The sequence below is a fragment of the Gadus macrocephalus genome, chromosome 8, assembly GCF_031168955.1.
Source record: "Gadus macrocephalus chromosome 8, ASM3116895v1".
Taxonomy (NCBI): domain Eukaryota; kingdom Metazoa; phylum Chordata; class Actinopteri; order Gadiformes; family Gadidae; genus Gadus; species Gadus macrocephalus.
The window spans coordinates 44,103-72,072 of record NC_082389.1 but is presented as its reverse complement, the minus strand read 5'-3'; the positions used below and the strand labels follow the sequence as shown (position 1 = coordinate 72,072).

The 27,970-nt window shown below is 48.8% G+C and overlaps 1 protein-coding gene across 2 annotated transcripts; it reads left to right on the top strand.

The window, feature by feature from the left end:
* The first annotated feature begins 340 nt into the window (after positions 1–340).
* LOC132462340 (serine/threonine-protein kinase tousled-like 1-B) lies at positions 341–27,788 on the top strand. Of its 2 annotated transcripts, XM_060057816.1 has the most exons (22): positions 341–819; positions 3,309–3,445; positions 4,760–4,828; positions 5,308–5,346; positions 5,467–5,542; positions 5,659–5,702; positions 6,393–6,482; positions 6,665–6,751; positions 7,041–7,133; positions 7,457–7,567; positions 9,269–9,405; positions 10,057–10,248; positions 11,332–11,398; positions 14,032–14,129; positions 14,273–14,354; positions 14,540–14,631; positions 14,820–14,909; positions 17,841–18,010; positions 19,360–19,495; positions 19,856–19,967; positions 22,586–22,693; positions 25,413–27,788. In XM_060057816.1, the coding sequence occupies exons 1-22, from the start codon at positions 696–698 to the stop codon at positions 25,560–25,562; spliced, it is 2,304 nt and encodes a 767-aa protein (XP_059913799.1). In that variant the 5' UTR covers positions 341–695; the 3' UTR covers positions 25,563–27,788. The 2 variants fall into 2 exon arrangements, with proteins under 2 accessions (XP_059913799.1, XP_059913800.1); XM_060057817.1 differs by lacking the exons at positions 341–819; positions 3,309–3,445 and adding an exon at positions 3,524–3,532.
* Positions 27,789–27,970: the final 182 nt, after the last annotated feature.

Here is a 27,970-nt window from a genome sequence, read left to right as displayed (position 1 = left end):
TTATATAACTATTTTATATATTGATTCATCAATCATCTATATGCGAACTTTCATGAAATTTGTTATAAAAAAGAAAATAACTATCCGACTATAGTGCCAAAAACATGTTCTACTTTATATTTACTCATAGGCTTGAAAGCCTTCAAACTGCATAAACCAATACATCTCTGATATAAACATTAACTTCCGGCCATTTTCTGAGGTGTTTGTTGTTTTCCGCTGAGGAGAAGCTGTTCTCGGGTCAACGTTGAGTTTGGTCTGCCAATAAACATAATCCAAATTTCGGAAGTGAGCAAAATGATCCTGGATCAGCGTGTGTGTGTGTGTGTGTGTGTCTTTGCGTTTGTGTGTCGGTGTCATGCCATCCCCCTCGCGCCTGCTAGGTGCGCCCCAGCCTCGCGATAGCCTCTTCCAGAATCAAAGCTCCCCTCGCGAACTGGATGCTGACAGACGCGCGGTCATCATGCAAAGGTTACATTGTATCCATTTCAGCGAATCTTACGTACGCGAAGAAGGCACTCTGCAGGACCGTCACGTTATCGAAACGCGAGGCGGATAAACAAATATGCGCTGAACACATTGGCCGCGGTTTTTTTTACTACACGAAGTGTTGAACGATGCACGCAAGTTTGGGATTTTGGATTTGATCGGATGGCGTTGTGTGTGCTGGCTTCGCTCGGCAGCAAAGTGGCTTCATGAGTGTCCAAAGTAACAGTGGAAGTGGTGGAAGTTTGGAGGCGACGCCATCTTGGTCACAGCTCTCCTCGTCCCCAACGATTACTCAACAACATATAACGGCGACCACCAAGACCAAGGAAGGTATATCGCGTACAAATGCACGGATAACATCAATCCCCTGACGTCGCCTCTTTCGCGATCATTTTTTTCGTAGTAGTTTTTGTGGGGGGCCATGATGACATGTCGACCAGCTGTTGGTGGAAGTAAAAATGGATGTCAAGTTCACTGATGCCGTGAATCGGAACCCAAACGTCAGCTGTCAGTTGGGTGGATGGCCGGCGTAGGAGCAGCAGCGAGCTACCGTGTTCCCTCACAAAGACACGGCTAGCCTCGCTGTGTTCGGGTGGTTGTTTTGGATTTCGCCGTTTCCCCGTACTTATGTTCGAAATCGATCTATATTGCGCAGCACTTTTTGCTCCATTGTGTGTCTCCCTACACAAACACCCGAGTGGAGATAGAGACACCGTGTGTATGAATGTAACGCAAAGCACTCCCCCGGTGCTCTCAACTTAACACAAGGCCTTGGCTTTTACTTGTAGACATTGTGTGGTAGCCTACATTTTGGTGTACTTTGCATATCGCCGACTGCAAAACTTTTAATCAAAACGAGCTACAAACTATGACCTCACCGGTGTACTAGAACTGTAACGTTAAAGGGATTCAGCTTTGGACTATTGTCTCCTCGCTTTATTCCTCCACGGACGATCAATCGGACAAAGTTTAGGTAGTAAGCTGGCCTCATTCGTGGTGTTTGGCTAGGTAAAAAATGGAAGCTATTAACCACAATTACGGTTCCCTAAGACAACCTTATTGTATACAGTGGCTATTACTGTTTAACAGTGTAAGGCTGTTGTGTTATAATAGCCATTCTACCCTATAGAGCTGGGTAAAATATGATCGAAAATGGCTATATATCTAACCAAGAAAACACCCATCCGCGTTTCAACTTTGGTTAAGAGCAGCGATTCCTCGTCAGCCGAAAACACAACTACATATGTGTCATAGTTTCTGCATTCTGATGCTGCTTCACCCACCATACGTGTTCAGGAGAAGGCAGATTTTCTTATCATTAAGTACATTGACGTACATGTGTAGCCCAATGCCCTTTACTACAGAGCCCTAATCTATTTGTATTGATACTAAGTGACCTGTTCAGAACCTAATCAAACATCTTTAGACATGTCTCGCTCAATGTGCTTATTATCCTCCATCCTGTTGCTTTCCACCCAGACCCTAGGGAGGTGAAGAAGTGTTCGTTTGCTGCCAGGCAAACAATTCATGGTTGTTGTTATTCTAAAATGGTAGGTAGGTGAGAGCCTGCTCAGCGTTGGAAGGAGCTTCTTTGTAGAGACTGATTTATTGATGCCCTCTGTCCGACACATCGTGCTAGTCTTGGGCCCTCAGTGGGACTGTTTTCCCTGATGTATGCCTGCTATTGAGGCCAGCAATACCAAACCTGTGTCCCTCTTGTTGTAGGGTAGCCAGGTCAAAGACCAGCAGCGTTGCCCTTTTAGCGTCTCTTCTTAAGCATCACTGCCTGAGCCGTCCGCCTTACCAGGATCCTGACCAAGCTAGTATGGAATGCAGAACAATCCTAGTCCAGGATTGTTCTGCATTCCATACTAGCTTGGTTATAATACTGACCTGCCCGGTACACCTGTGAGCTGTTCTGGTTAGGTGAAGGGGTGGACCCCAGCCACTGGCTAACCTGTTAACCACTGTTATTGTTTAAACCTAACCTGGTTATGATGCACACTATGATAACCAACCTATTTGATATCCACTCTGTATTGGACATGATTTGTTATAGGGGTACCTGTCTTTATATTTTAGTCTATGGTATATTCAGCGTCCTCAACCAGTAGTGGTTTGGGGGTACACCAGGAATGGACTATCCTATTGGATTTCCCCTCGGTCTCTAAGTTATAGTAGTTAAGGGTACCTTAGCTCGCTGCATAGGATATCCAGGGACTTAAAGCAGTCCTGGTTTAGGGGTACACGTCCTGGTCTAGGGGTACACGTCCTGGTCTAGGGGTACACGTCCTGGTCTAGGGGTACACGTCCTGGTCTAGGGGTACACGTCCTGGTCTAGGGGTACACGTCCTGGTCTAGGGGTACATGTCCTGGTTTAGGGGTACACGTCCTGGTTAAGGGGTACACGTCCTGGTTAAGGGGTACACGTCCTGGTTAAGGGGTACACGTCCTGGTTAAGGGGTACACGTCCTGGTCTAGGGGTACACGTCCTGGTCTAGGGGTACACGTCCTGGTTTAGGGGTACACGTCCTGGTTAAGGGGTACACGTCCTGGTCTAGGGGTACACGTCCTGGTCAAGGGATACACGTCCTGGTCTAGGGGTACACGTCCTGGTCTAGGGGTACACGTCCTGGTCTAGGGGTACACGTCCTGGTCTAGGGGTACACGTCCTGGTCTAGGGGTACACGTCCTGGTCTAGGGGTACACGTCCTGGTTAAGGGATACACGTCCTGGTCTAGGGGTACACGTCCTGGTCTAGGGGTACACGTCCTGGTCTAGGGGTACACCAGCTAACCTGTCAACCTTCCCAACGCCAGGGCCCATGGAGGAGCTGCACAGCCTGGACCCGCGGAGGCAGGAGCTGCTGGAGGCCCGGTTCATGGGGGCGGTGAGCGGGAACACGGGCGGCAGCACCGGGGGCGGCAGCACCGGGAGCGCTAGCGGGGGGGCCAAGGTAAGGGTTTACCGTGCGGGGGGGCCAAGGTAAGGGTTTACCGTGCGGGGGGGCCAAGGTAAGGGTTTACCGTGCGGGGGGGCCAAGGTAAGGGTTTACCGTGCGGTCGCCCACAGGCCGTGTGTCGGCATGGGGTTGATATGGAGCCGGGTGTAGGGGGAGGGGTACACCACTGCTGCTGCACTGTCCGTTATCACTCATTTTGAGGTAAAGTTGGCATTCTGTTAGCATTCGATGTTGTATTGGCGCTTGAGGAATTGAGATGGATGAAGAGCATTTAAAATGAACAATAGCCCATTTGTTGTCCGACAACCAAGGAGGCTCTTTGTTGTGGAGACGTCCTGCTGCTGCTTGGTATGATGGAGGCATTACTCCCTATGGAGAGGACAGTCAAAGATAGAGCAACACAAAGGTCTGCCTGCTACCTCTGTCGGCCTGTAGCATCATCAACCCAGTCAGCGAGCTGGCCCCAAGCTAAGGGAACACGATGAATGGGACCTGGCATAAACAAGGGACAGAGAACGTTTCAAAGTGGCCGTTTTGTTTTTCTTAGCTTGGCTGTTTATAGTCCTTGAGTGATACCAGACAGGTCTTTCAAGAAAAGGGTATTTGTAGTTTTTGCTACGGCTGCCGAAAGGTACATTAGTGTCGGATGCCATTTCCTGATTAATTTCTATTTACTTTAGTTGTCAGGATATTGTTGTGACCACAGTTACATTTCGTCTGTTTGCTATGAACCTAAAGGTACGTACGCTAGAGTATAGATAGATTGAACAAATACACGTGTGATTGAATAGCTGTGGCTTCATCCTTCAGGGGGACTTTTATGCATATTGAGTTGAGCTTAGCTGATAAAATGGAGCAGAGAATCATTCATTGATACAGCTTGATACATGGTTTAAGAAGGGACTTCTGAGCAATCTTTTTCCCAGGTAGTTGTCTTGTTTAACATTGTCTATCGGCTATCTTCTTTTCACCCAACAGTTGAACGATATTAGCCCTACTCAAATGGGTGCATCTTTGTTATTACATCAGCAAGCTAATCAACATAACTGACCCAGTCTTCATCTGTATTGATGGTGCTTGGTTTATCACTTATCTGTTGTTGGATATATCTTCAAAAGAAAATTGTTCTAGTCAGGAGTACCTGCAAAATATCTGTAATATATGTAAAATAAAGTATGTTTACCTTAACATTACTCGGATGCTTTTGGAGGGTTGAAAGGGACTTAAAAGAGTGGGTGGCTCGTTCCAGCATTGAAGAAGCATGCACGAGAAGCTAAACGTTAACCGGGCCCTGTGGCGTGTTCTCAGGGTCTGGCCAACGAGTGCTCCAACCACAGCTATGGCAGCCTGGGCTCCTCCAGTGACAAAGAGTCGGAGGTAAGTGGATAACACTCCCTTTCACATAGCTGCGCACACACACTCTACGAGCACCCTCCCTCCTAACACACACAGCGTTCACAGCAAGAGATGCTGTCTGATACTCACACCAGCACGAGCAGACACCGCTTAGTAGCTTTAGAAGAGGCCTGCTGCTCCAGCCACAACCACACGGATATTAATGCTTTCAATGCATGGACAAGTTATGAGTTATCCTGTTATAGGGTTAGGCTAACCCTAACCAAAGTTATGAGTTATCCTAGGGTTAGGCTAACCGTAACCGTAACCAAAGTTATGAGCTATCCTGTTATAGGGTTAGGGTTAGGCTAACCCTAACCCAAGTTATGAGTTATCCTGTTATCCGTTCACAGTATCCTGAAGGGATGTTTTATTGGCCTTCGACAGCAGGTGGGGGGGCGTCTTTCTTTCTCCTTTCTAAATGGCTGAATATTAAATGGCCACTGCCTCCCTCTCTCCAGAACTCGGATATGAAGAGGGGCAGCTCCCCTGCCTACTCGGTACGTACCGCCCCCCCTCGATGTCCTTTACCTGCCTGTTCACGGAGGTTTTTAACGCCTGTTATCTCCCGTGTTGTCTTACCCTCCCGGTTCTTTTGTTGTTGTTTCCTCGCCGTCCAGACCCCAGAGAAGAAGCACTCTGAGTCTTCCCGGGGGAGGAAGAGGAAAGCCGACACCCATTCGGACAGCAGCCAGGGTATGACGGACACTCCTCACAGCCAATCGCAGCACTCCGCTCGCGCTGGTCTTGACAGCGCGTGGCTCTTGTTTTATTCCAAAATCATGTTAAAGTTGTTTATTTCTCTACTGCAGGGAAGACCTCTACGCGCGGGCCCAAAATCAGTGACTACTTTGACGTGAGTGTCCCTTCAAAAACAACAACTAAGGCAGCTCTTCTTGGTGTTAGGGTTAGGGCTAACCCTATCCCTAACCCAACTAAGGCAGCTCTTCTTGGCGTAGGGTTAGCGCCCACCCTGGGGTTAGGGTTAGGGCTAACCCTAACCCAACTAAGGCAGCTCTTCTTGGCGTAGGGTTAGCGCCCACCCTGGGGTTAGGGTTAGGGTTAGGGCTAACCCTAACACCACTAAGGCAGCTCTTCTTGGCGTAGGGTTAGCACTCACCCTGGGGTTAGGGTTAGGGTTAGGGCTAACCCTAACACCACTAAGGCAGCTCTTCTTGGCGTAGGGTTAGCGCCCACCCTGGGGTTAGGGTTAGGGTTAGGGCTAACCCTAACACCACTAAGGCAGCTCTTCTTGGCGTAGGGTTAGCACTCACCCTGGGGTTAGGGTTAGGGTTAGGGCTAACCCTAACACCACTAAGGCAGCTCTTCTTGGCGTAGGGTTAGCGCCCACCCTGGGGTTAGGGTTAGGGCTAACCCTAACACCACTAAGGCAGCTCTTCTTGGCGTAGGGTTAGCGCCCACCCTGGGGTTAGGGTTAGGGCTAACCCTAACACCACTAAGGCAGCTCTTCTTGGTGTAGGGTTAGCGCCCACCCTGGGGTGGTGCACCGTCCCCTTGACCATCTGTTTCTCCCCCCCTCCTTTAGTTCCAGGGTGGGAATGGTTCCAGTCCTGGCAGGGGTGTCCCACCCGCCCGGCGCTCCCCACAGAGCTCCCACTCAGCTCCAGGCTCCATCGTAAGAACCAAGACAGGGTTGGGGTCAGGGTTAGGGTTAGCCCTAACCCTGACCCTAACCCTAAGAACCCAGACAGGGTTAGGGTTAGCCCTAACCCTGACGCTAAGAACCCAGATAGGGTCGTGAACTATCTTGCCATTTAAAGTCGTAAAGGGATGTTAATTGTATTATTTTTCCTTCAGGTGCGACAGAACAGCTCCTCTCCTACCAGCCTGTGTTTTGGAGAACAGCTGATGAATCCTAAGGCCTTGTCCACCAAGTGTGTCCAGGTGAAACACGCGTGAAACAGAAGGGAGAGTCATGTAACCTCTTCAAGGAGGGCGTTGGACAGCGAGCCAGCTAGCCATCAGAGGATTCTCACGCACTCATCCTTGCTCTCATAAACATGGCGGACGGAGGGGATTCATTATATCCATAGTATTAGTTTGTCTGAACTATAGTTTCACTGGTTTTAGAAGTACTACTGTCTGTATTGTGCCTCGTCATTTAATCTTATCAGGCTGTTCCGCTTGTGTCCAGTCCTGCCTCTGAAGTCCAATCCCACTCTGCTCCTCTCAGACGGAGCTGACGGGGCTGAAGCTGGCCGCGCTGGAGAGCAACAAGAGTCTGGACCTGGAGAAGAAGGAGGGCCGCATCGACGACCTGCTCAGGGTACTTTCTTTACTTCCTTTGTGGTCACTGAGGCGACTGAAGGTACGTGATTACAGCGATCGCGCTGTTTAAAACGAACCGTAGCCCTGTGTCAAAGACCAACTGCCTCTGATTGGTTCCAAATTAGAGCCTGTGATTTGTTCTTCAGGTCAGTCCCTGTTTGTAGGGCAAGTGACGTCACCTGACACCAATTTGAGCCAATCACCAACTGCGTTTGAAACAACCTGTGTGTGCTACCAAATCATGTGCTTTTCAGTGGGGTCTGACTTCTGAAGTGCAGACCTTGTTTTTATTCATCGTTGTGTTCCTGTTTCTCTCGACAGGCCAACTGTGACCTACGGCGTCAGATAGACGAGCAACAGAAGCTTCTGGAGAAGTACAAGGAGAGACTCAACAAGTGTATTACCATGAGCAAGAAGCTGCTCATAGAGAAGGTAACGTGTGTGTGTGTGTGTGTGTGTGTGTGTGTGTGTGTGTGTGTGTGTGTGTGTGTGTGTGTGTGTGTGTGTGTGTGTGTGTGTGTGTGTGTGTGTGTGTGTGTGTGTGTGTGTGTGTGTGTGTGTGTGTGTGTGTGCGCGCCAGGGATGGAAATTAACACCCGCCACACGCCATTTGCGGGTTGATTTGTATGGTGGTGGGTGAATCGTGTCACTTCACCCACCACTGTGTCGGGTTATACTTTCCAGTCCGGTCCGATCAAATTTGCATATTTAATACATTTGTCATACGGCGCTGCACAGTTCCACAACCATTACTGTCAACATCCGGCCCCCTTCTTCTTCTATGCCTCTTTTGCTGAACTGCGACTGTCAACATCCGGGATAATATACCAGTAGCAGGGCCCTCAAGTCTCACACATTTAGCGTGAGACACACGCATTCAGCGTGAGACACACGCAAATCAACCCATGCACACGCTCACACGCCACACTTCGTATTTCTCCAGAAATGACCAGGATAGCGGCCACCAATTTGGGCCGCTATTTAACAGTGTTACAGGTAGGAATCAAATGGGTTTCCCGTACGTCGGGTAACCAGACATCCTATTTTGCCCGGACATGCCCTCTTTTTGAGACACTTGTGTGGCGGAATTTCAAAATCGTCCGGGATTTTATTAAAGCCTCATACTACATGTTCACATTGAATTTGCGTTGCGTTTCTCTGGGTCGTTCACAAACTAGTTGGGCTACGCCCTCCCCTACTCAGTTCTGGTCGCTTTGCATTGGTGGAAGTGAGTAGGGGGAGTGGTTAAGTAGAGCCTTCAGATTGGACGGTTTGACTTACTCAGTTACCGTCGTGTTTTGTATTTATTATTTTACCATTATTGTTTTATAGGGACAAACATTAACACATGTCCCCTCCAGGGGATCGATAAAGTTTTACCTATTGAACAGAAAGAAACACTTGGTCATACTTTACACACTCTACCACAGCATTGGCCTGCTGAATGCCACAGATTTATTTTCATTATTGGACTGAATGCCACATAAATATATAATTATGTTTTTGCACGTTTGCAACGTTTAAAAGTTCAGGGTATAAAGTTCAAGTATATGCCTCTACTGGTGTTGCTTAAGCCAATAGCCTTTTGAGGCAGTGTTTTTTTCTGAATATTAGTGTTAAGGGCCGATAATGCTTACTATCATACGTTAGTTACCATGTCTGCGGACACATTTGTATGCAGTGACATGTAAATATAAAAAAACAAATGTTCCTATTGACTTATGATGGTGTCGCCATGCATGTTGTTTTATTGTTAATATGTCAATTAGTTTTTTATTGAAAATACTTTGTATAGATGAATTATCCCCAAACTTGTCATCGTAACACATTTTAAATAAACATGACTTAACATGGCAGATACCAGTGTATTGTTTATCATATGTGGTAAGAGTGTAACATTTTCAACTCAGGTCCTTGGTAGCACGTACTTACTGTAAGAATCACTTCTGATGGAGAAAATGATGTGTATGAAAAACACTTTTCTTATCTATTCTTACTATTATATTGTTTAAAAAATGTACGCATATATAAAAAAAGAATAAGGGTATAAAAAGTGGCTGGTAAAAAAAGATGAGCGGCTGGTGGGCAAAAAAGTAAATTTCCGTGTGTGTGTGTGTTTGCTTGTGTGTGCAGAGCACCCAGGAGAAGCAGTCGTGCCGGGAGAAGAGCATGCAGGACCGCCTGCGCCTCGGCCACTTCACCACGGTGAGGCACGGAGCGTCCTACACAGAGCAGTGGACGGACGGATACGCATTCCAGAACCTGGTCAAGTACGGACACACACACACACACACACACACACACACACACACACACACACACACACACACACACACCCCCCCCCCCCCCATGTTTTGGACGGACGAACACAGTTCAGAATCGAGTAAAGTAGGGACACACATGCATGCCTAAACACCGTCCTGCAGGCCTTTACTATTTGATGGAATATCTGCTATAACTTAATGTGGACTGTGAGGTTGACCGCAGGGGGACGTCACGTGCCATCGCAGCCCTAGGAGTTATTATCGGCCAATAAAGAATCTCCTCATCTTTCAACAAATGGCATCGCTTTAACTCACTAATGGGAGTAGAAGGCAAATCCGAAAGTACATATTTTTTTACCTTATCTTTAGTTTGGACTTATAAAGCCACACCTCTTCCAAAGCTAAAGCCTCGCACACGGGGCTTCACGTATCTCTGATCTGACCTCCGTCTGATCACTACTATTGGAAAGTAAAGAAACATGGAAATGATACCCAACGTTTATTGATGATAACCCAATGAGGACAGACTTTGCTCATTTACTTTATAACCTCTGTTCCCGCAAAGCCCTAAAATGGCTGCCTGTCGACGCACGGACCTCAACCTCATCGCTAGGCACCAGCTCTTAAAGGCCACATTGTGTGTGTGTGTGTGTGTAGGCAGCAGGAGGCCATCAACCAGCAGCGGGAGGACATTGAGCGCCAGAGGAAGCTGCTGGCCAAGCGCAAGCCCCCCAACCCGGCCTCGCCCTCGCTGGCCGTCGCCGCGACCTCTGAGCCCAAGCAGCGCAAGACCAAGGTCGTCAACGGCAATGACCCCGACCCTTTCCTCAAGCCCTCTCTGCCACAGCTGTGAGTTCAGACCTCCATTCTGATCTCAGCGGACATCAGGGATCACACCCGGTCCCAATCACTGCCCTTGATATCCTGCTAATGAGCCAATCACTGCCCTTGATATCCTGCTAATGAGCCAATCACTGCCCTTGATATCCTGCTAATGAGCCAATCACTGCCCTTGATATCCTGCTAATGAGCCAATCACTGCCCTTGATATCCTGCTAATGAGCCAATCACTGCCCTTGATATCCTGCTAATGAGCCAATCACTGCCCTTGATATCCTGCTAATGAGCCAATCACTGCCCTTGATATCCTGCTAATGAGCCAATCACTGCCCTTGATATCCTGCTAATGAGCCAATCACTGTCTTAGTCATTGAAGCAGACGCTTGTATCCAAGGTGAGAGGGAACTGGACCAATGACATTAAGGAGGGGGCGGGGTCAGGGCGTCCTGCTCTCTGAGGGCGGGGTCAGGGCGTCCTGGGGGCGGGGTCAGGGTGTCCTGCCCTCTGGGGGCGGGGTCAGGGTGTCCTGGGGGCGGGGTCAGGGCGTCCTGACCTCTGACCTCTTTGGCTACACAGTCAGACATTATTTACTGGTTCTATTAAGTGTTCCCAAACACATTTTGTTCATGACTTGTTTGGTGTCAAAATCAAATGGAGCTGTAAGAAGGCTGATCCACCCAAGCCCACTGAACCAAAAGGTTCATTGTTCTGCCACATATTCAATCCATGTATTTCCGTAGCTATTGGATACTTCAGATCTATTTTGACTTGACACTGGAACAAATTGCAGTTGTATGCATGACTGATGCATGAGCTGTCCCAGATAGATGACTGATACTAGAGCAACCTGCCAGTTGGTACAGTCCACTGGGTAGGTCTGGTAGGCTGATCCATCCATACACCAGAGTGAACCCTTCCATCTATGATGTCGCTAACAGGTCGATCTTGAAGGGGCTTGCAATGATGAATGAAACTCTGACCTGGTGTTAGATGGAGGCCCTTTCAGACCAGGCCTGTCCGGCCATGGCTGCTTCTTTGTAATGTCCTGCTGTTGTGGTCGATGTTGAAGAGCTAACGCTGCTGTGTTGACAGGCTGACCCTGGCCGAGTACCACGAACAGGAGGAGATCTTCAAGCTTCGCCTCGGCCATCTCAAGAAGGTAGGTCACGTCCGTGAAAGACAAGCAGAGGAATTGCAGTGATGCAAAGATAGAAAGCTGTTCTATGATATGCGTCACACTCAATTAGGCCTAATCAGATGCATGCCGGAGTCCCAAGTTCTGGTTCAATCCAGCCTACCTTGAGATGGCTATCTACCGGCCCCTTAATAGGATACAGGAACGGACAGACTGACTGTTCAGGAGGAGGAGGAACGGACGGACTGACTGTGTTCAGGAGGAGGAACGGACAGACTGACTGTTCAGGAGGAACGGACGGACTGACTGTGTTCAGGAGGAACGGACGGACTGACTGTGTTCAGGAGGAACGGACGGACTGACTGTTCAGGAGGAACGGACGGACGGACTGACTGTTCAGGAGGAGGAACGGACAGACTGACTGTTCAGGAGGAGGACCGGACGGACGGACTGACTGTGTTCAGGAGGAGGAACGGACGGACTGACTGTTCAGGAGGAGGAACGGACGGACTGACTGACTGTGTTCAGGAGGAGGAACGGACGGACTGACTGTTCAGGAGGAGGAACGGACGGACGGACTGACTGTGTTCAGGAGGAGGAACGGACGGACGGACTGACTGTGTTCAGGAGGAACGGACGGACTTACTGTGTTCAGGAGGAACGGACGGACTTACTGTGTTCAGGAGGAGGAACGGACAGACGGACTGACTGTGTTCAGGAGGAACGGACGGACTGCAGGGCTCCAGAGTGCGCCTAATTTGGGCGCACATGCGCCTAGAATTCGGGGTAGTGCGACCAAATATTTTATTTGGGCGCACCTGTGCGACTGAAAATGTATCTGGTATAATTATTATTATTTTTTTTTTTTACAGAGCAGTCTATTCATAATATTTTAATAACCACGGAAGAGGCAGTGAATGAAGTATTGATTAGACAGCGATTTATTAGATACCTAATAAACCGTTGGAACACGCAAGACCGGTAACAATAGCAACGCCGGTAAACAAATCCGCGAAGCCCAATCCAGGGGCCTGTACTACGAAGCTCGATTAGAGGGTTAGCGAGGTATGTTGAGCTGAAAGCCTGGGTTAGCTGTACCATGAAAGTCGATCTCTTTAAGCGTCGCTGTATCACCATGGTGACTTGCGCTCGCAACCAAACCTGGTCGGGAGCAGCTTTTCAGCGAGTCTACCCGGAGATCGGCTACTTATATCGGCGTGCGCAGCTTCCTAGCCCCTCCTCCGATAATGGCGTCACCATTTGTGGGTGTTCCCGTGGACCTCAGCGCACTTATCGTACAGGCGTCTCTCCGGAGACAGAGGGTTTTTCGGGACGGAACCGATCCCTTGGCATTGTCTGACGATATTCTTTATGAGAGATACAGATTCGGCATTTATACACCGTCGTAAATATCGACGGTGCAACCGGTGCAGCTGTTTACGATATTTACGCCATTGATTGATAATATTTTGACCCCCATATTTTGACCCCCCCCCCCCTCAACAACTCAAAACTTGGGTGCATCATAAATACGTGCTGGTGCACCCAAATTAAAAATGTAGGTGCACCAGTGCACCCAAGGAAAAAGTTAGTCTGGAGCCCTGGACTGACTGTGTTCAGGAGGAACGGACGGACTGACTGTGTTCAGGAGGAACGGACGGACTTACTGTGTTCAGGAGGAACGGACGGACTGACTGTGTTCAGGAGGAGGAACGGACGTACTGACTGTTCAGGAGGAGGAACGGACGGACGGACTGACTGTGTTCAGGAGGAGGAACGGACGTACTGACTGTGTTCAGGAGGAACGGACGGACGGACTGACTGTGTTCAGGAGGAGGGACGGACGGACTGACTGTGTTCAGGAGGAACGGACGGACTGACTGTGTTCAGGAGGAACGGACGGACTGACTGTGTTCAGGAGGAACGGACGGACTGACTGTGTTCAGGAGGAGGAACGGACAGACTGACTGTGTTCAGGAGGAGGAACGGACAGACTGACTGTGTTCAGGAGGAGGAACGGACAGACTGACTGTGTTCAGGAGGAGGAACGGACGGACTGACTGTGTTCAGGAGGAGGAACGGACGGACTGACTGTGTTCAGGAGGAGGAACGGACGGACTGACTGTGTTCAGGAGGAGGAACGGACGGACTGACTGTTCAGGAGGAGGAACAGACAGACGGACTGACTGTGTTCAGGAGGAGGAACAGACAGACGGACTGACTGTGTTCAGGAGGAGGAACGGACTGACTGTTCAGGAGGAGGAACGGACGGACTGACTGACTGTGTTCAGGAGGAGGAACGGACGGACTGACTGTGTGTGTTCAGGAGGAGGAACGGACAGACTGACTGTGTTCAGGAGGAGGAACGGACGGACTGACTGACTGTGTTCAGGAGGAGGAACGGACGGACTGACTGTGTGTGTTCAGGAGGAGGAACGGACAGACTGACTGTGTTCAGGAGGAGGAACGGACGGACTGACTGTGTTCAGGAGGAGGAGGAACGGACAGACTGACTGTTCAGGAGGAGGAACGGACGGACTGACTGTGTTCAGGAGGAGGAACGGACGGACTGACTGTGTGTGTTCAGGAGGAGGAACGGACAGACTGACTGACTGCGTTCAGGAGGAGGAACGGACGGACTGACTGTGTGTTTTCAGGAGGAAGCGGAGATCCAGGCGGAGCTGGAGCGGTTGGAGCGCGTGAGGAACCTCCACATCAGAGAGCTGAAGAGGATCAACAACGAGGACAGCTCCTCGTGAGTCCCGCCACACACACACACACACCTCCTCGTAGGCCACACCCCCAACACGCCACACACACACACACCTCCTTGTAGGCCACACCCCCTACTCTATTGCATAGATCTTTAACATCAGTGTTCCTTGTGGTCTTTCCCAGGTTCAAAGACCACCCTACTCTGAATGAGAGGTACCTGCTGTTACACCTACTGGGCAGGGGCGGCTTCAGTGAAGTCTACAAGGTACATGGCCGTGCGCTGTGGGCCTGCCTTCATCTAGCGCCCATCTTGGTTCTAAAAGCTAGCTGGAGTTCAGGACCAAGATGGACACCAGCTGAAAGGGGCCCAGTTTCTCACCCTTTCTGTGTTTATACAGTTGCTCTCTTTCATGGTTTTTAAAAAGTGTTTTTTCCTGGTGCGACTTGTAGGCTTTTGACCTGTTTGAGCAGCGCTACGCTGCGGTCAAAATCCACCAGCTCAACAAGAACTGGAGAGAGGAGAAGAAGGAGAACTACCACAAGTAGGGACGCCGGATGGCCTCAGCCCCGCCCTTGTTTCTGTTGTCCGATCCCATTGTTTCGGCCCACTTTGGGTTTTGAGATTCATTAAAGTATTACTTTAATTTACTTTGCTGTTGGGTTTAAGTCTACCTGCTCTCCAACACGTTTCCTGTTGAATCACCACGGTAACGGCTGTTCTCCTCTGCAGACATGCATGCCGAGAGTACCGGATACACAAGCAGCTGGACCATCCCAGAATAGTCAAACTCTACGACTATTTCTCCCTGGATACCGACACGTGAGTTCCTATGTGAACACTTGTGGGTTTGCCTCAATCGGTAGGGTGCATTCCAAAATGTTTGCCTACATCCTCTTACCTATTCACTATGCCCTCGCAAATAGACGTTCTGTCTCCTCTAGGGCTGCAACTAACGATTATTTTAATCATCGATTAATCAGTCGATTATTTTTTCGATTAATCGATGAATCTGATAAAATAAGAAACATTTGTAATTGCCGCATCTTTATTAAAAAACAGAACATTACTTCAAATTCACAGTGCAGACTGAAGTGTAAAAACACCAGGTTATTGCTCCAACGTCCCGGAACTATTAAAAGTAATATTCAATAATAAAAAAATAACACAAAAACATACAATGTATGATATATATATATATATATATTGGGGGTGGGCCGTTAACGGCTGCGTTAACGCAAAACTTTTATCGCACGCTAAAAAATATATCGCCGTTAATCTATTTTCAAACACTTCCTTGTTCGGACCCATCACGTGACTGAACTAACCAATCAGAAGCTAGAATTTAGACTGAGATAAACGTGAGGCAGATTCAACAGAATATCCTGACTGTTAAATATGTAAAGAATATGTAAATAGTAATAATTGTGTAACATAAATATGTAAATGATTAACTGACTAAACATTGTAAGTACATTTCTAGCTAATTAACTCCAATATAAATTATATAAATTTATTCCACAACTTTCAAATGTTTAACTTCTAAACCTTTCATTATTATGGATTATTACACGGCTCTTCTCAATGCTGTAGACTGCTCCATTCACTTGCATGGGCCTTCCCAACGTTCAGCTGTCAATTATTTTTGTTTATGCTCCCCGTTCACTTGCATGGCACTTCACAACTTCCGGCGGTGAATTATATTTGATAATTCACCGTTTCCAAGTATAATTGACAGTTGTCAAGGTAAACAAAATGATTTTTTGCCGTTTGCCATTTTAATCTAGATTAATTCCAAAATTAATTAAATAATAATATATGCCCACCACTAATATATATATTAGTGCTGTCAAGCGATTAAAATATTTAATTGCGATTAATCACATTAATGACCTCAATGTTTTTTCTATGCTAAATATCCCTTGATTTCTTTGTCCCATCAATTTTTCTCATTTTAATGCTCTTATCAACATGGAGAAGTGAATCGGCTTGCCGTGTGCAAATGTTTTTTTATTGATAACAACATTGGCATATACTGATCAAAACAGGACGATACAAAAAAAAGAAGCCTATAGTGCAATTAAACGATGAACATACAAACATACTGCCTTGAACATAGCAGTCAGGCTACTGCTTCTTTTTTTTTTTTTTTTTTTTTTTTTTTATAAAATAATTGCGTTAATGGCGCGATAAAAAAGCTCTATATCCTGCCGATTTTAACTTGGATTTTAAAACTGCATTACTATTTTTAACTGACGGGACTTTCTACACCGTCCGGTTGTGTGATTACTTCCGAGCCCGTCTGCACACCGTCTGCAGCAGCAGCAGCTGACGAGAGTTTTCGGTTGGACTAGACGGATACCTGGTTGAAGGAGTTTTTTTTTAACCCAAAGACAGTGAATATACAAAACACTTTTATACAGGCCTACAGTCCAGTGCTAAGATATGACCAAAATACAAGCTGTGGTCGCTCACACTAAAGCTCGCTGTGGGCGTGCATGAACCATGAACCAACCTGGCGGCGGCTGGCTGTAAACAGTGCTACGCCTACGAGTGACGTATTGATCGCGTGACTCAACGAATCGATGACCAAATTCGTTGCCAACGCTTTTAGTAATCGATTTTTATCAATTTTATCGATTCGTTGTTGCAGCCCTAGTCTCCTCTTTGCTCCATGTTGAGCCACGACTCATTTTCACCCGACGGTCCGATAATGTGCTGCTAATCTTGGAGTTACCGCTTATCAAACAATAATTCCCATAATGCACACGGTGCCTGTTACGTCCAAAGCGTCACATGATTTTGAGAGCTGGATCAGACCGAGGTGCGGTCGCTTTCACCTCTCAAGCGAACCACTCCAGGGTTTGTTTGGAAGCGAGCCCAAATGGTCCGCACCAGCGATATTTTTTTTGTTTTGGTTCGAACCAAACAAGGCAGGTGTGAATACTCCCTAAGAATCCACATTCTGCATAGTATACATGTAGCCTGGTTCTACCAGACTCTCGTACTTCACTTCATTTAATTTCATTTGTACAGAGAGTCTGGACCTAATCAATTGACAAACGTTAACTCACTTGAAGGCGGGTGTCTGTTGAAGTTTAAAATGATTGGATCTGCCCAGTGCCACTCTGGATCTGCCATAACCAATCGCTAACGTTTGGTTGTGACGTATGTCATGCGCCGGGAATCACGCGCAGGTTGTACACAAACCAAACACCTTGCGCGTCTGCACGAAAATGTCCGTCAACGACAGCTGCAGGTTTTGTTTGTCGAATTTAATTTATCAGGGAAAAATTGCACATTGTAAATCAACTACAGACCTACAACAACAACTCAAACTGGCGTACGACTTTATCGTCATTGTTCTCAGACACGCCCTCTGTTCGCTGATTGGTGGCCGCTGTGGCGGCACCAGAAAACCAAATTACATACAGCAGGTCCAGACCTAGTACTGAAGGGAAATTCAAATTGAGCGGAAGTACTTAGGCGGGCGGAGCCAGGCTAGTATACATGTGGTCCCTCGGCCAAAAGCTGGTTTGGTGGCCGCGTTAGTATGCTTCTGTAGCTCTCCTTATTCTGGGTAGACTGTCGATCGAGGAGAACCACTGAAGGTTGAGGACGCCAGGGCGCGCAGAGAGGTCATTGGAATGCAGCCCTAGTGATGTCTTTATCTAGGTCACCAGTGCCCTAGCCGTGGTGCCCAGTAGAACTGGGGTAGTGTTGTCCTGGTATTAACTCTCTGATGGGGGCCAGGTTCTGCACGGTGCTGGAGTTCTGCGAGGGCAACGACCTGGACTTCTACCTGAAGCAGAACAAGCTGATGTCGGAGAAGGAGGCTCGCTCCATCGTCATGCAGATCGTCAACGCCCTACGCTACCTCAACGAGATCAAACCCCCCATCATCCACTACGACCTCAAACCTGGTGGGTCTCCACCCCACCCGCCGCACTAACCCTTCACTCACTCCACCCTAGTGTAGTGAGTGACCCTAACCCTAACTATACCCTAATCCTCTCAATCGGCCTCCTATAACAGCCATCAGCTCCTCCCGTCTAACCTCCAGCCACATACCTTAAAGGGGAGGGTTAGGGTTAGGGTCACTCACTCCACCCTAGTGTAGTGAGTGACCCTAACCCTAACTATACCCTAATCCTCTCAATCGGCCTCCTATAACAGCCATCAGCTCCTCCCGTCTAACCTCCAGCCACATACCTTAAAGGGGAGGGTTAGGGTTAGGGTTAGGGTCACTCACTCCACCCTAGTGTAGTGAGTGACCCTAACCCTAACTATACCCTAATCCTCTCAATCGGCCTCCTGTAACAGCCATCAGCTCCTCCCGTCTAACCTCCAGCCACATACCTTAAAGGGGACTTATTATACCACCAGGTGTGAGTGGGATTAGCCTTTCAAGCCGTTTCGAAAATCGGCCTAATATGACATCACTAGTGGGTGTGTCCACCTAGATCTGTGCTGGATAGATCTATCTACCAGCCTACCCAGTGGACTGAAGTAAACTTTGCTCATCTATCCAGCACAGATCTAGGTGGACACACCCACTAGTGATGTCATATTAGGCCGATTTTCGAAACGGCTTGAAAGGCTAATCACACTCACACCTGGTGGTATAATAAGTCCCCTTTAATACCCCAATCATGCTGGATCATTTGGTTCTAAGCGAGTAGAAAGGAGGTGCACTACTTGGTCTTTAAGGAGAAGCTGTTATTCCGGGAGACTTGTGCATTTGGACCCAGGGCATTGTGGAGCAGCTAGGCTGTCCCAACCCCATAGCCACTACAGCGACCTGTAGTGGCTATGGGTTAGAGATAGGCTAACCCTAACCATGGCTATGGGTTAGAGTTAGGGTTAGGCTAACCCTAACCATAGCCACTACAGTGACCTGTAGTGGCTATGGGTTAGAGATAGGGTTAGGCTAACCCTAACCATAACCACTACAGTGACCAGTAGGGGTTAGGGTTAGCCTAACCCTAACCCATAGCCACTAATCAGACTATGTGACATTAAATGTGTCTGATTCACATCCACCAAAAACCATCAGGACACACGCGTCTCCCAGTAGGGACACACGCGTCTCCCAGTAGGGACACACGCGTCTCCCAGTAGGGACAGACGCATTGGGAGCTGTCACAGGACTGTAATGGGATGGAATCTTCTGCTGGGTCTAATGGGAACGTGCAGGGCTCTTGGTCACATGACCAGAAACCCTCTGTCCTATAGTAAAGGTGTGTGTGTGTGTGTGTGTGTGTGTGTGTAGGTAACATCCTCCTGGTGGACGGCACGGCCTGCGGCGAGATCAAGATCACGGACTTCGGCCTCTCCAAGATCATGGACGACGATAACTACGGCGCCGACGGCATGGACCTGACCTCTCAGGGGGCCGGCACCTACTGGTGGGACGGGGCGCTGCACGCACGCCGGGGTTCGCCTGGTAACCGGGGTTCCCCTGGTAACCGGGTTGCCATGGCGACCCCTTTTTAGATTTGATACCCCATCTTCTGACTTTGTAGTCGGAGGGCTCCCCGATAAGTAGCGACAGGATGCAGACTAAAGGCGTGGTGGTTCACCCTGAGGGCCATCTGTCAATAGCCACTGGTGAATCATTCAGACACAGGCCGTCCAGCAGCAGGCTGAGCCCTAACCCACTGCTGAAGGGGTTCAAACCCGGGCCCTTAGCGCTGCCCCGTCCTGCCTCTGTGGCTGACTGGTCCTGAGGCACTGACCAGGTGTGTGTGTGTGTGTGTGTGTGTTAGGTACCTGCCCCCAGAGTGCTTCGTGGTGGGGAAGGAGCCTCCTAAGATCTCCAACAAGGTGGACGTCTGGTCTGTAGGAGTCATCTTCTTCCAGTGCCTCTATGGACGCAAGGTACGGACCGGGGGCCGTCTGCCCCCCTGACCCTGACCCTGACCCTGACCCTGATCCTGACCCTGACCCTGATCCTGTGTGTCCTGTCCTGCTTTACACACGTTATTCACATCATGGCTCGAGGTGGTTGGCAGCAGATCGTGGAGAGGATCCTTACAGCTCATTAGTATTCAAACCTTATTAACTACTTAATATGAATAAAACTCACAATACATGATATGGAGATGAACTAGCCACAGAGGTACTAGGGATGCACCGAATTTTCAGCCACCGAAAATGGCCCCAAAGCGCCTTTTTCTTTTAAGGAAAAAACGCATCAAAAATAAACCAGTGCAAAGACAAACTGACAAACTTTTTTTTAAATCAAATAGGCCTAAAGACAGGGTTCATACGGTCATGAAAAACCTGGAAAAGTCATGGAATTTTAAAATGGCTATTTCCAGGCCTGGAAAAGTGCTTGAAAAAAATTAAATCCTAAATGTTTTGGAGAAGTCATGGAAATTTGTTCTATTCATATTTTCATGTCATTCATTTACCTGGGATGAGCAAAATTGTGGGTTTCTGTGGTGGCAAAGCATTTCACATTTCAAACATGGGAGAGGCGGCATTAACGAGCCATGCCAAAGGAAGCAAACATCAATGGTTTGGATTTCTCATTGTTAGTTTAAATACTACATTTGATCACTTTTTAATGTACACGCCAGAAGTTTCTCAAAATGTTTAGTCATGGAAAAGTCATTGAAAAGTCATGGAAATCTATTGGTCAAAATGTGTATGAACCCTGTAAAGATGACGGTGATTCATTTTTTTTATTACTGGAAAAAAATAATAAAAAATAACTGTCGCCGGTGTGCAACACCAACACCGGTAATACCGTATACCGCGGCAATCCTAAATGGTACTAATAATTGGCATAATTTCTTTCGTTGTTTCGGTTTTCGGTTTCCTCATTTTCGGTTTTCGGATTCGGCCAAGAATTTTCATTTCAGTGCATCCCTAGTTCTAACCCACCAAGGATTTGTTTATTTTTATTTACTATATATTACCAAAATGTATTCCTTCAGCATTTGAGAAGCGGAGGAGAGCAGATCATCAGTTATTATTGTCCGACGATCGACGAATCGATGGCATTTAACCGGAACACTTCTCACAACACACATATTCAGTGGATGCGTAGAAACCTTTTTTTGAGAAATTAAACCATTTAAGAAATGGTAGCGGGCAAACGGTCAACAAAGGACCACCCGCCCAGGCAACCACAACTTTTAGTTTCTATCTCCCTGGTGATCGAACCTTCAGGTCACGATACTCACCCGACATAAAGATGGTCAATTGTTAAAGCTGTGTATGGTATTGACCCGCCCACCGCTCATGGCCGTGGGATTGGTCTTCACATGTCATTAAGACATGTGAAGATCCTCCACTAGGCCTATGAGATTGGGTTCTGAGAGGTGGTCTCTGTCCCTCTGACTGTCCCTCTCTAACCCTAACCCTCTGTCTCTGTCCGTCTGTCCCTCTGTCTCTGTCTCTGTCCGTCTGTCTCTGTCCCTCTGTCTCTGTCCGTCTGTCCCTCTGTCTCTGTCTCTGTCCGTCTGTCCCTCTGTCTCTGTCCCTCTGTCTGTCCCTCTGTCTGTGTCCGTCTGTCTCTGTCCCTCTGTCTGTCCCTCTGTCTCTGTCCCTCTGTCTGTGTCCCTCTGTCTCTGTCCGTCTGTCTCTGTCCCTCTGTCTCTGTCCCTCTGTCTGTGTCCCTCTGTCTGTGTCCCTCTGTCTGTGTCCCTCTGTCTGTGTCCCTCTGTCTGTGTCCCTCTGTCTGTGTCCCTCTGTCTCTGTCCCTCTGTCTCTGTCTCTGTCCGTCTGTCCCTCTGTCCCTCTGTCTCTGTCCCTCTGTCTGTGTCCCTCTGTCTCTGTCCGTCTGTCTCTGTCCCTCTGTCTCTGTCCGTCTGTCTCTGTCCCTCTGTCTCTGTCCCTCTGTCTCTGTCCCTCTGTCTGTGTCCCTCTGTCTCTGTCCCTCTGTCTGTCCCTCTGTCTGTGTCCCTCTGTCTGTGTCCCTCTGTCTCTGTCCGTCTGTCTCTGTCCCTCTGTCTGTCCCTCTGTCTCTGTCCCTCTGTCTCTGTCCCTCTGTCTCTGTCCGTCTGACTCTGTCCGTCTGACTCTGTCCCTCTGTCTCTGTCTCTGTCCGTCTGTCTCTGTCCCTCTGTCTCTGTCCCTCTGTCTGTGTCCCTCTGTCTCTGTCCGTCTGTCCCTCTGTCTCTGTCCCTCTGTCTCTGTCCCTCTGTCTCTGTCCCTCTGTCTGTGTCCCTCTGTCTCTGTCCCTCTGTCTGTCCCTCTGTCTCTGTCCCTCTGTCTCTGTCCGTCTGTCTCTGTCCCTCTGTCTCTGTCCCTCTGTCTCTGTCCCTCTGTCTCTGTCCCTCTGTCGCTGTCCCTCTGTCTCTGTCCCTCTGTCTCTGTCCCTCTGTCTGTCCCTCTGTCTCTGTCCGTCTGTCTCTGTCCCTCTGTCTCTGTCCCTCTGTCTCTGTCCCTCTGTCGCTGTCCCTCTGTCTCTGTCCGTCTGTGTCTCTGTCCGTCTGTCACTCTCCCTCTATCCGTCCATCCCTCTGTCTCTGTCCGTCTGTCCCCAGCCCTTTGGACACAACCAGTCCCAGCAGGACATTCTCCAGGAGAACACCATCCTGAAGGCCACAGAGGTCCAGTTCCCCGCCAAACCGCAGGCCAGTACGGAGGCCAAGGTACTCACTCACTCACTCACTCACTCACTCACTCACTCACTCACTCACTCACTCACTCACTCACTCGTGTATAAACCACAAGTGAGCTTTCCTCTTCCTAGAACTGTGTAATTCGGTGGCATCTAGTGGAACAGACTTGGCAGTAGAATCTAATGTTCTGTGGGTTTTTAATTGCTTTATAAGCCCATGAAAACAAGAATGGTTGGTTGTTTTCTTGATCTTCCAATGACCTCTTCCAGTGAGCTGACTAGCCCAGGCCGATAATCAACAATGGAGAGGACGTGTTTTCAATTGAGCATTTAAATTGCTTTCCACCTTGTAAGCGCCAACCCATAGTGGTACACACCAGAGATGGAGATTAACTGTTTTGCCCACCAGCCACTCATCATTTGACACTTTTTATCCGCTATATATTTTTTTAATATATGCGTACATTTAAAACGATATAATAGGTAAGAAAAGTGTTTTTCATACACATTTTTACTGTAAGTAGGTGCTACCAAGGAACTGAGTTGAAAATGTTACACTCTTACCGCATATGATAAACAATACACTGGTATCTGCCATGTTAAGTCATGTTTATTTAAAATGTGGTTTGGGGATAATTCATCTATACAAAGTATTTTCAATAAAAAACGAATTGACATATTAACAATAAAACAACATGCATGGCGACACCATCATAAGTCAATAGGAACATTTGTTTTTTTATATTTACATGTCACTGCATACAAATGTGTCCGCAGACATGGTAACTAACGTATGATAGTAAGCATTATCGGCCCTTAACACTAATATTCAGAAAAAAACACTGCCTCAAAAGGCTATTGGCTTAAGCAACACCAGTAGAGGCATATACTTGAACTTTATACCCTGAACTTTTAAACGTTGCAAACGTGCAAAAACATAATTATATTTATGTGGCATTCAGTCCAATGCTGAAAATAAATCTGTGGCATTCAGCAGGCCAATGCTGTGGTAGAGTGTGTAAAGTATGACCAAGTGTTTCTTTCTGTTCAATAGGTAAAACTTTATCGATCCCCTGGAGGGGACATGTGTTAATGTTTGTCCCTATAAAACAATAATGGTAAAATAATAAATACAAAACACGACGGTAACTGAGTAAGTCAAACCGTCCAATCTGAAGGCTCTACTTAACCACTCCCCCTACTCACTTCCACCAATGCAAAGCGACCAGAACTGAGTAGGGGAGGGCGTTGGCTAACTAGTTTGTGAACGACCCAGAGAAACGCAACGCAAATTAAACCAGGTTAACCCTAACCCCGTGTGTAGTTGGGTTAGGGTTAGACCTAACCCCGTGTGTAGTTGTTAGGGTTAGACCTAACCCCGTGTGTAGTTGTTAGGGTTAGACCTAACCCTGTGTGTAGTTGTTAGGGTTAGACCTAACCCCGTGTGTAGTTGTTAGGGTTAGACCTAACCCCGTGTGTAGTTGTTAGGGTTAGACCTAACCCTGTGTGTAGTTGTTAGGGTTAGACCTAACCCTGTGTGTAGTTGTTAGGGTTAGACCTAACCCTGTGTGTAGTTGTTAGGGTTAGACCTAACCCTGTGTGTAGTTGTTAGGGTTAGACCTAACCCTAACAACTACACACGGGGTTAGGTCTAACCCTAACAACTACACACAGGGTTAGGTCTAACCCTAACACACGGGTCATTGTAGATCGATCGAGGAACCTCGTCACGTGACACGTAGACAATGACCTCCTTACAGGCTAGTTAAGGCCACCGTAGTGCCGCCAAAGGGAGGGCTGAGGGTAGGGGAGGGGCCGCCACTAGAGGCCGCCACTAGAGGCCGCCACTAGAGGCCGCCACTAGAGGCCGCCACTAGAGGCCGCCACTAGAGGCCGCCACTAGAGGCCGCTACATCCCACACACTGCACCTCTAAAACAATTGGTGAAAAAACACGATTTATCGGGCATGATTTATTTTTAATTATTTTCTAAATCCTTTGAACCCAGCAGTGGGGAATGCCCGGCCACGCCTTGTTTGGCACCTGTTAGTCACATTGCTCCAGCGATGGGACCGGATGCGTGTTCTGGAACAGGAACACTGTAGTCCACAGTCTGACCTGCTAGTCCAGTCTGAACCTGCTGGTCCACAGTCTGAACCTGCTGGTCCACAGTCTGAACCTGCTGGTCCACAGTCTGAACCTGCTAGTCCCCAGTCTGAACCTGCTAGTCCAGTCTGAACCTGCTAGTCCAGTCTGAACCTGCTGGTCCAGTCTGAACCTGCTGGTCCAGTCTGAACCTGCTGGTCCAGTCTGAACCTGCTGGTCCAGTTTGAACCTGCTAGTCCAGTCTGAACCTGCTGGTCCAGTTTGAACCTGCTATTCCCCAGTCTGAACCTGCTAGTCCAGTCTGAACCTGCTGGTCCAGTCTGAACCTGCTAGTCCCCAGTCTGAACCTGCTAGTCCAGTCTGAACCTGCTGGTCCAGTCTGAACCTGCTAGTCCCCAGTCTGAACCTGCTAGTCCAGTCTGAACCTGCTGGTCCAGTCTGAACCTGCTAGTCCCCAGTCTGAACCTGCTAGTCCCCAGTCTGAACCTGCTAGTCTCCAGTCTGAACCTGCTGGTCCAGTCTGAACCTGCTGGTCCAGTCTGAACCTGCTAGTCCCCAGTCTGAACCTGCTGGTCCAGTCTGAACCTGCTAGTCCAGTCTGAACCTGCTAGTCCAGTATCTCAACATGCCCCCCCCCCCTCCAGGCGTTCATCCGGCGCTGTCTGGCGTACCGGAAGGAGGACCGCTTCGACGTCCACCAGCTGGGGGCGGACGCCTACCTGCTGCCCCACATGAGACGCTCAAACTCCTCCGGCTCCCTCCAGCCCGCCTCCTCCTCGCTCTCCACATACTGATTGGCTCCCCTGGACATGACCTGACGACGCGCTCCGGCCAATCCCGCGACGGGTTGGTGGATGAAACGGGTGGGGCTGGAGAGAGGGGGGGTTGGGGGGTGGAACAGCCGTCCGGCTGGGGTGCCCCCCCTCAGAGAGTAGATAGACTGGAGCAGAGTAGGTGGTGAGGTGAGGGGGGCCGGGGGCCGAGGGCGCTGGAGAAGGGACTGGGTTTGCTGCCGGGTGGGCCGGGGGGTGCGAGGTCACTCTGACCTTGAAGCTCGCCGCCGATGTGTTTTCAAACTCCTAACCCCCCCCCCCCACCTCCACCAGCCCCGCCCTCACCACCAGCCCCGCCCCCACCACCAGCCCCGCCCTCTTTCCTCGTTAAACCCCAGCAGAGACGCTTGATACCGGCCGTGGCAGCGACCTGATAACCTTTAAGCCCCGCCCCCAGCGCTTTGGAGCTCCAGCCAATGGCGGTCTTTCTTCCTGTGTGGATGGAAGAGAACAGGAAGCAAGACTGCTTCAGGCAGTTGACCCCCCCACCCCTTCCCCCACACACAGTGTTGAGGAGCAGGCCCAGAGCCCCCGGGGAGACAACATGGCCGAGGCTACGCAAGACCAGAGACGGTGCTTTCATCTCAGACTGGACCTTCTTCGCGGAATGCATGTGGCTTGGCTTGGGGGTTGGGGGGGGGATTCTAGTTCATTGTGGTGGGAAGGTGATGTAATTCCCCCCCTCCCCCCCACTTGGCGAATGGAGATCCATGGCTGTTTCTAGGGCTCTCTTTGGCGGCAGTTGAGGCTCTGACACAAACCAGAGGCCCCCCAAACCCCCCCCACCACCCGTTTTGCTTTAGTTCTTCACCTGCTGTGGAGCACGGTCCGTGCGTTTGTCTTACAGCGATCCGCTGGTCCACATAGAGGTACTTGAGGCCCAGGCTGTATACAAGCTACCGCGTTGCCGTCACAGTAAAAGAAAATGTAAACGAGAACAAGTCTGCTCTCCGATGACCGTCATCGACGACGCCATCCCGAGGGGACTTCCACCCAAGGGTTGGATCAAGTGTTACAGATTTTTACACATTTCCCTTTTGCATCACAGGATTATTTCAAGGACAGGAGTGGGGCCGGGGGGGGGGGGGGCGTGGATGTACATTTCATAAGTAGGAGCCGAGCGGTGGCAGAACCCGATGAATCCCGCTCTAACCGTGTGGTCCTCCGGCTCTGGGGGGGTGCTTGTCATTTTTGCTGCTACAAAATGTTTGCTTTTAGTTGTGTGACGTGTGGACGCCTTCCGCCTAGAAACATACATACTTGAAATGCGTTAAGAGAGAACTTTTATTTGGTTCTTTTTTTTTTTTTTTTCACACAGAAATATCGACTTTCACCGGCAGTCCCAGAAAGCATTTGTCATTGGTGTCAATTGTTCGGGCTTCGTGTAGAAGTTTCAACGATCGTTGTTGGTAGCAAGTCCCCCCGCCCCCCCTGGTGTGTTGTGCGATGATGCTAAAAGGGGATGATGATACGTTTCAGTTTAAGAAACCAAATGAAGAGACAACGGGATAAGGGTTGTGCTTTTAAGATGCTAGTCTCGATGCCAACATATGCTAACCTTCCCTAAAATATTAAATGGAAGAAAAGCATTATGTGGGAGTGCGGGTGGATGTGCACGTGTTATGTAGTGCCCCTTTGAGCTTGAGACCCCCTGGATCATGACCTGAATGAGGGTTATACCGGGGTGGAAGTTAAGATCCTACAGATAAAATGGTGCACTCTGCTGACCGATACTACATTGAAGTCTTAATTGCTGTTTAGTGCTGAAGCCCTTGCAGACGTCAAAGGAAAAGGATTTACGAGTTGTCAACGGCCCTGCGTCAGGATAATGTTGTTGGATCTCTTCAGGTTTTGTAGAAGGGATTTCGATTGCTGCCGCTCAGTAATGGCACATGGCGACACGCAACGGGCCAAATGAATCAATCTACTTTGTACTCAATGGATTCCAATTTAGTTGACCTGCTTATCATGAGTTCAGGCTCTCTGTCTCCTTTGCTTTCAAACACACCCTTCCCCTCCGATTCTGTTTTACCCCTTCCTCCTTAATTTGAGGACACCTGTATGAGGTGTGTGTTGGCATCGGGCACATCCCTGACTGTTGGTGACATCACAAGACAGGTGGAACTACTGCGCAAAGGCAGGTCATGTCATTCATATGCAATAAAGATTGCCTTACAAGTCCTACAACATGTGTTTTGTGTGTGGATAGCATGTTATTGTTTAGTGTAATGTTTCAACTGTACAGGAAGCTTCCATCATGGGTTTGCATTCGATGACTCGCCCACAGGTTAAATGCATGCAAACCCCACATCTGGCTTTTAAGGCGCGGTTGGGCTCTCCTTTTAACATGGATCTGATTTGAAGGAACC

Bases quoted from the DNA above. Each gene is read 5' to 3' on its own strand.
- LOC132462340 (XM_060057816.1), top strand. From the start codon at position 696: ATGAGTGTCCAAAGTAACAGTGGAAGTGGTGGAAGTTTGGAGGCGACG. The intron at 14,130-14,272 runs GTGAGTCCCGCC...GGTCTTTCCCAG, and splicing joins AACAACGAGGACAGCTCCTC to GTTCAAAGACCACCCTACTC. The intron at 22,694-25,412 runs GTACTCACTCAC...CCCCCCCTCCAG, and splicing joins AGGCCAGTACGGAGGCCAAG to GCGTTCATCCGGCGCTGTCT.